This window comes from Wasmannia auropunctata, unplaced genomic scaffold (assembly GCF_000956235.1).
Source record: "Wasmannia auropunctata unplaced genomic scaffold, wasmannia.A_1.0 LD336074.1, whole genome shotgun sequence".
Lineage (NCBI taxonomy): Eukaryota > Metazoa > Arthropoda > Insecta > Hymenoptera > Formicidae > Wasmannia > Wasmannia auropunctata.
Window position 1 is genome coordinate 3,022,171 of NW_012026816.1, and position 8,855 is coordinate 3,031,025.

Sequence of the window (8,855 nt, forward strand, 5' to 3'; positions counted from 1 at the left end):
ATGTTTTATATAAAAGTTTTATAGTAAAATTATTTCTATTTACTTACGTTAATAATATTTTTTAGAATAATTATATTTAAAATTTTTGAAAATTTTTGAAAATAATTATTTTAGAAAAATTCTATTAACGTTAAAGAATAGAGGTAATTTTACTGTAAAACTTTTGTATAAAACATTTTTTTGATATCTTAAATAGTTTTCGAGATATAACAAAAGAAAAAAAAATTAATTTACATATAAGGAGTGGTTTCATCCCTTTAAACCGTTTTTTAGCACCAACTGATAATTTCTAAATTCATCTATTTATGTGACCTCAAAGTGTACCAAGTTTCATTCAAATCAGAATTTGACACTTCGCGAGGTTTGTTGTAAGTTTATTACAATATATTTATGACTATATTGTAATATATTAATATTTAACAAATTAATATATAACAGTATATATTGTAATATTATATAAACTTGACATTAATGATCAACAAGTATGTTAATAAACGGTTCTTTTCTCAGTTCTTTTTTAACCATTCTATGATATTTTTTATAATCAATTTTCTGTTTATAACTATGACTTTATTTGTTTGACCTAATAACTTGCTTATACCAATTGAACCAACGTTTTATATACATTTTTCAACAATTCGATCGCTATAGAAGCTTTTACCAATTTTTTATGAGAGATCGTCATTTAATATACGTTTTAACGAATCTAATGTTGCAAGAGAATTTCTTATAGTATAATATTCTCATTCCGTTTTGCAGTTAAAGTAACAAAACTTGTTACATTATTAATGAGTATATCTTTCGAAATTTTACATTGCCATATTTTGTCTAAAATATCTGCGTCATATATCGCATTAATGTGGGCGATGTCAATAAATTTAGCTAGGTAGATCCAGGTAGTTAGTCCTACAATTGTACATTAACCCTTGCCTTTTCTATTAATATGTTTTCTAATAACAGATAATGTATCAATAAAACCATAAACATATTCTGCAAAATTTGTTTACAAAACTTAATAACATCATACAATTTGGGATCGTGAAAATTCGAATTGTGCGTTGCAATGTAACATTTTTTAAAAGATGTAAGCCAATTGAGAAAATTTCCCATTGCAACACAGATGAGACTTCGATACCATGATACATAAGGGTACCACAATAATTTCTCAGACCATTGGCTTCCGTAGCTGCAGCAGATATTTACTGTGTTGGTACATATGTTGCAAAAATTGAAGAGCCACATTTTGTAGCAATTTGCAATATTTCACTATTATGTCCAAAACCCGATGTTTCAAGATCAAGTAAAATAATGTTAATTTCAATATTGAAATTATTGATCGCATTCTTATTTATTTTTTGTTCCTCAGTGTCGAGTATACTTAAAAGAATACAATTCATACGTAATGCCTTCAGCATTTTCCTTTTTATGCCGTGATACTGATCTAATTCTTCAGAGTTATACGTTTCTTTTTAAACTCTCTGCTCTTTGTAAATAATCGCTTTCGTGTCGTGTGATTGATTCTAGAGACATATTTAGAATAAAATTTAGAATAAAACCTGGAGATAGATTAAGACGTGCGATAGCGTCTTGTATGTAATCTGCACTTAAATTTTTTTATCCGATAGCACAAGCAAATAAAAAATATACAGATTGTGAAAACTATGTCATCAAGATTTTGACACCTTACTAGCCATAATAGCATTAAGACTTTCATTAGCGTTACTTGATGTATTCACTGAAAATTTCGAGGCGTTCGAGGCTAATTTATTGAAAATTTCCTTAAAATTTTCAAACAATTGAGAATCATAAAAACTGCCAGAATTATTCTATAATTATAATTTTCTGGATTTTGTATGTAACCACACCAGGAATCACATTTACTGTGATTATCAAAAAATTAAGCCGGCAATTGTGATTAATCGGACTATGACTATTATCGCACTTTTTATATTTTCTGTTGCATGTTGAATAATCAAGAACTAGTCCTGATTGGTTGCCAATAATTGCTCCAAATTCATTAAAGCTATCGTAATTTCGTTTCGTTTCTCTTCTACTCCATTCCATATCATACGAAATGAGTCGTACAATATCATTAAATATGATAGGTAAGATTTCGATATTCTTCTGCTTTTCATTACTTAATAAATGCTCATCGGCAACAATAAAACCTTCTTTCTAATTTAATCTGCGCGATACACTCATTTTGTGTGCATGAGCTACAGAACTTTTATACTAAGGGAATGTTTACGTCAGATAACAGCTGTACAAACCGAAAAATGTATTTTAATTTTTTTTTATTTTTACTAAAAATTCGTGTATTGCGCATCTACATTTTATGTCTACTTCAATCCTGTAAAATGATTTTCAATTCTGTTCAGTCAATTAGAGATATCAATACAACTGCAATATAATTCCGTCCTGTCAGCATCGCCTTAATAAAATAATTTCTTTAGACACTTTGTTTACAAACTTTTTTGTTTACAGAGCTATTTGTAAAAATTAACATGGGTTTCTCATTTTATGTGTGCAAAATGATCATGTACAATGTGCGCACTTTGCGCAATATTATCGTATGTGCAATGCGTCGTATGTGCGCTATACGCTACGATCGTGTGTACAATGTGCTATGTATAATGTGCAATACGTTCATGTGCGCAACGTGCTGTGTACAATATGGTCATGTGTACAAAACGTTATGTGCAATATTATCGTGTGTGTAATACGTTGTGTGCCATTCGGTCGTGATGTGCAACATGCTGTGTACAACATGCTGTGTGCAACATGCTGTGTACAACATGCTGTGTGCAAACTATTGTGTGCAAACAAAGCTGTAGGCAATCATTTTGTAGGTAAACGAGACCCTCCCAAGCAATAAACATAATTTTTTTTTTTCATTTTGAACATCAAAATTTGAGAAATAAGATCATATAACTTAAAATTATACAAAGTTGTAAAAATCATTTGTTATAAATTTTTCATCACGCTACCTGGAGATTTAGCATGTAATTGAAAAAACGTCCAGCTCCACTAGATCCGAATATCGAAAAGTAAAATAAAAATAAAATAAAGGATTTCTCTATAAAGTATTTTTATTTTATTTTAAATATAAAATTTTCATTCTTTTGATCAAACAATAAGAAAAAATAAGTTTAATGAATATAACAAAAAATAGTAAAAGTTAAACATTAAAAAAATTTATTTAAATTAAAACAGAATTTACCTAAAAATTATAATTATTATTTACCCAAAAATCTTTTACAAAATTTATATAACATTTAAATTAAAAGTATATGTCGATACAAAACAAAAAAATTTGAAAAAATATAATTTTGATAAAAATTTCAGTAAATTTTACGTGAATTTTTAAAATTAAGTTAAATTGTATCAAAAAATTCTTGGAACAAAAGTGATTTGCCCATTCTTCTTTCTTTTACAATAAATATACAAACAATGTAAAATTCATATTCAACAGAATTCCACACTTTACCGTATTCAACAAACCTTTGTATATTTCATTTTATTTATTAATAATTTTTTTTAATCAATAATAAGCAACAGTTTTTTGAAGTTTGATTACTCGAAATCATGACTTTAACAGTATATCTTCAAAAATTTAGTTATTAAGGATACACTCATAAAATCAGTTAAATCAGTCTCTGTACACTACATTTGCCACGTTTTAATCTTGTGTAACTACGATCTTGTAACTAAAAATGTCTGAACTAGAAAAGTAACTCCCAATCAAATTTTTTAATTAATGTTTACATGAGAGTAAATTACACAAAAGTTAATCATAATTTTACAATCAGTTCATTATTAAATTCATGATAAACTTAGAATAAAAAAATGTTCCGTATAATGTGTAAGTCATAAGAAACATACAAAAGTCAGATAAGACTCTCTCTCAAAATAAAATTTCTTGAAAGTGTTTATTGTTAATAAACAGAGGAATAAGGCGTACTTTAAAATTACTTGCAATGAAAGTATCAATCCCAATTCGTGAATTATAAAATTAAGAAAAAAAAATAAATTTCTTAAAAAAATTGCAAAAATGATAAAGAATTCCACTTTACAATGTAATATATTGTAGATATAGATACAAAAAGATCGATTCCTTTAAAAGTTGAAAATGTACAGGACAAAAATTAGAATCACATCACAAGCGTGCTATTTTAATAATTAAAGCTGAACTAAAAATACAATCGACTAATATAATAGAAATCAGCGATAATGTTAGAGTTGTATCTGAAATAATCCGTTAATTTTATCAGAAAAGCAGGATAATCACATAGTTAAAAAGAAAATCTTATCAATAAAATGAACAAGCAGAAACATATGGTTCACGAGGACATCTGAATAAGCTTTTAAGTTTCTGGAACGCAGTATTATTCAATGACAAAAGCAAATTTAACAATTTTGAATCAAATGGAAGAGTTATGAAGAAAACACAATCAGCAGATGCAATGTAAAAATTTGTATCTAATCGTGATTCTAATGACTAGCATGAAATTGTAAAGGTATAAATTAATATATGAAATTTGGAATTTATTGACTATAATTAAATAACTCAACATGTTTATTTAAACACTATATAACATATACAGTAAAAATTAAATCTTAAAGATTCATTCGTCTGTCAACATAACAATTTCAAACATACGTACATTGAGAAAAGTAAAGGAATGTCTGGAATTTAACTTAACAATAAATTTTATTTATTAACTGAACAACTAATATCTGAATATCAAAAAACTATACAAATAATATTAATTACTTAAAATACATTAAAAAATTTAGATTCATTATTATATTTGTAGTATTTAAGTATTATAACAATAAAAATAATAGCAAATAAAGTTAAATAAAAATGATATTATTCACATAACTGATTTATATGTATATAATTTTAGTAGATATCAATTTTGATATGGCAAGTAAATATTGACACATTTTCAATTTATATATAAAATTATTTTAGGAATTATACGTGTGATCTCCTTAACAATTACATGCGTTATTGCAATAAGAATCCTTAAAAATTTCATACACCTTGTCAATAAACGGACATAAATCCCATAGACCTAGTTACATTGATTTATTTGATACTAATTAGTAATTTTCTATTAAATTATCTAGCTGCGTGAAGTTGGCACCCCTAATACGTACGAATTTTGACAAAATCTATATGGCATTAGATTGTCCACTATTTGTCCATATTTGTCTAATAATAATAATTTTTTATCCACTCTTGGAAAAATTAAAAAAACATTTTTTTTTAACGTTATGTACTGTTATAGCTGCGTGAAGTTGACACCCCTAAGTACAAATTTTGGCAAAATCTATATGGCATTAGATTATCCACTATTTGTCCATATTTGTCTAATAATAATAATTTTTGTCCACTCTTGGAAAAAATTAAAAAAAGAATTTTTTTTAACGTAAGCACTCTTAAGTGCGTTTTTTTATAAATTACATACGGGATTGTCCACAATTTGTCTGCATTTATCCATCAATAATCGTTTTTTGTCCACCTTGCTACAAAAAATTAGAGCAATGATTTTTTCCAAGAGTAGACAAAAAATTATTATTATTGGACAAATATGGACAAATAGTGGGCAATCTAATGCCATATAAATTTTGTCAAAATTCGCACTTAGGGGTGCCAACTTCACGCAGCTAAATTATCTTAATTTCTACAATGCGTTTAAAGAATGATGTACTAAGCTGATATGCATTAAGATGATTAATTAAATACACATCATGTATACGTTTACATGCATCGTCGAAATTAAGAAAATTTAATAGAAAGTTACTAGTTAGTACGCGTATCAAACGTTTGGTGTAAACTAGGCCATTGAGTACTTATGGGATGAAATTCACAGATGTTAAAAAAACATTAAATGTAACGAAAATCAATTAAAATATGCAATACAATATGAACAATATTGAACCACTTATTACAGTAAAATTAATCGCTGTAATGAAAAAGCAGATAAGGAAGCTTTAAAGCTAAAGGAGAAATATCGATCATCAAGAATAGGAAAAATAAATAATTTCAGACATTTAATATATGTATTTATATTGCTGTGTACGGAGACTTTTTTTTACTTTCATCAAGTTTTCTTATACGTATATTCAATTTATTTGTTAACTGTCAGAATAAGTGAAAATCGACCAATATGTGAGTAGATAATAAGTAGGAATAAGCCTATTTGATCAAAGCAAATTTTGGTGCTTTTTGCGTGAATTTATTCACATTATCCAGTCTATACAAACTACGCGCCAATTACTTGCAATAAATATGCACAAGCTTCAAATGTAGTGAGTGATCGAATTGGTAAAAACCCGTCACAAAATGTAATAAAGTCCAATTCGAACTGGGTGGAATGACATTTTTTGCGATACATTTTTTACAATGTTTTAAGAGGTTCATTAGCATCAATATTATTAAATTGCTTGTCAATTTAATTTGTGATATTACGATTCCAGCTTCAGTTTAGAATTGTGTTTCAAGATTAACAAATAATCGCATATTTTGCATAAACTAGAAAATGTATAAAAAATATAAAAATTAATGCAAAATTATTAGATACCATGATCCGCTTTGACTAAATAAGCTTGTTTCTATTTATTGTTAATTATCACAACTTTTCTGTTCTCATAATAAATATTATGTTTTTAAGCAAAATAATCCAAAAAATGTTTAGTATTTGATAAATTAAAGTTTGAATTAAAGTTATTTATATTAAATAAATGCGCACGCATGGAGTCTTTTTAAATTGAATGTAAGTTTCATTTTCTACAACTTTTAAAAAAATTCCGGAAATTTCTAGAAAATTTATTAATTTTTAATTTTGACAATTTTATGTTTAAATTAATTAATTTTTAGGTTAATTTTCAAAAAATTTTTTGAGAATTCCAAGTTTTTTAAGTAATAAATATCCTTAATTATATTATTCATATTATTTATTAATTAAAGATAATATTCGCAATAATAAAATCATTCATGCCTACTAATGCTTTACCTATATACAATATACATGTATATCGTCGTTATTGTGACGTCAAATAACATGAATGTTTACTATTTCTGCATCAGTCATGAGTCACATTTCTCAGAAGTAGCCGTACAAGTGAATCACGCATAATTCAGATTTAATAGTGAATGTCAAAGAATGTGGAAATGAATCAAATGTAGAAATTAATTCTATTGGTTTAAAAATTTTTTTTATATCTAAAATCTTTTACTCAATCTAAACTTTTTAAATTTACAATATGAGTGACAAGCGTTATTAATTATTACGCAATATATTATATAATATTCAAAACATAAATATTATATTTTTAAAAATATACGTCTCACACAAACACTTAAAGATTTAATTATAGCTTTTTTTTTTAAAGAAAATTTATCGTTTTGCGACCCAAAATATTTATTTAAGTAAAACATGTACCTTCTGGATACCAATATTGTATCCTTTCCATAGTGTCGCCCCAGTCTTTCGGCAGATTCTCGCGGGTGTCGTTTTGAAATATTTCCACGATCTCTTCCATTGCCGAATAATTCGGTTCGAAATCTCGACCGATTAGGTGTTCCTTTTTTTAGGTAATATTCGTTCACTGTGACGTAATAAATTAATTGCAAATGTCACTTTCTATGCTGCATGATGACAATGCCGAACTCGAAGAATTTTCATTTCGCGAATATGCAAATATTAGTGTATTCGTTATCTCAAGATGTAACCAATAATTTTTTATAAAATCCAAAAGCGATTTATAATATATCGGTAAGTAAAATACTAACAATAACATTTTATTTGTTTTTGGTAAAACATCGCGTGCGATTAGAATAAGGAAACTAATGTTTTTCATGATTTTCAGTTTTTTTAACTAAACATTTATTACTTTCATATTTTATTCATACTTTTCGAAAAAATATCAAATGTACGATAAAATATTTAACAATAATTAATCATGCATACTTTATATTTTACATAATTTTATTTTTCCATTAAATGCAAATGTCCTATTTCTAAATTAAATCCGAACTGCTTGTATGCAAAGCAAAAAATATGTATGAATAAAACGGTCAAGAAACGAGCACAGATTAATAAACTAGATGTAAAATAAAATTAAAAACTTTAATAGAGTCATTAGATAAAATTCTAGAACGTTTCGAAACCATACAGCATTTAAATAATAATGATTACATTTTATAGAATTATGGTTAAAATGCAATTACATTAATAAGGGGTCCAGTCACCGGTGTCTACAATGGACTGGCATCTCTTCCGGGGCATACTTTCCACTACACAGTCTGTCTAATAACAGCGTGGTCGCTATTATTCGCAACCGGTAAAAGATGCACTCCTAACTTTTTTTTGTGCCGACAGGTGTTACCTTTCTCCTTGATGCGTTATTAGTCCATAATATCAGTTATCGTTTGAATCTTGGTAGAAAAAACGTGTGTCAATATGGAACTTCTTACGCATCGCGTTATAAAGACCTCTATCAAGCTAGCAGAACCAAATGAGCAGAATCAAACCGGACAAACCTATCCAATTTTTTAGTACCCAATTTGTACTAATTTGTACCACCAATAAAAATTTTGTACCTCGTGCCGTTTTGAAGAAAAACGTGGCGCTGCTAGTTTTATATTAAGTTAACAGGACCACAAAAAAAATTTATAAAAAATAAATAAAAGCATGTATAATTAGTACTGATTTTGTACTAATTTGTACCACATAAAATAAATTAATATTTCAAACTTAATTAATATAATCATTACCTTATAATATATCTTTTGTTTCAATTTCCTTTGAGAGTCAAAACTCTTTTCCTTCAGCAAAATCGAA

At 26.9% G+C, this 8,855-nt stretch overlaps 1 protein-coding gene across 3 annotated transcripts in view; it reads right to left on the reverse strand.

Annotated features, from left to right (window-relative positions):
- The window catches only part of LOC105449685 (transcriptional activator protein Pur-beta), a 55,324-nt gene that overhangs the window by 35,206 nt on the left and 11,263 nt on the right, over positions 1 to 8,855 (reverse strand). The window contains exon 2 of one of the 3 annotated variants that reach the window (XM_011689027.1): positions 7,455 to 7,620. The exons of 1 other annotated variant lie outside the window; for it this stretch is intronic. In XM_011689027.1, the coding sequence (XP_011687329.1) occupies positions 7,455 to 7,554 (100 nt within the window). In that variant the 5' untranslated portion in view covers positions 7,555 to 7,620. Of the gene's footprint in view, positions 1 to 7,454; positions 7,621 to 8,855 lie in introns of those variants that run through there. One more of the 3 variants, XM_011689029.1, reaches the window with a different exon arrangement.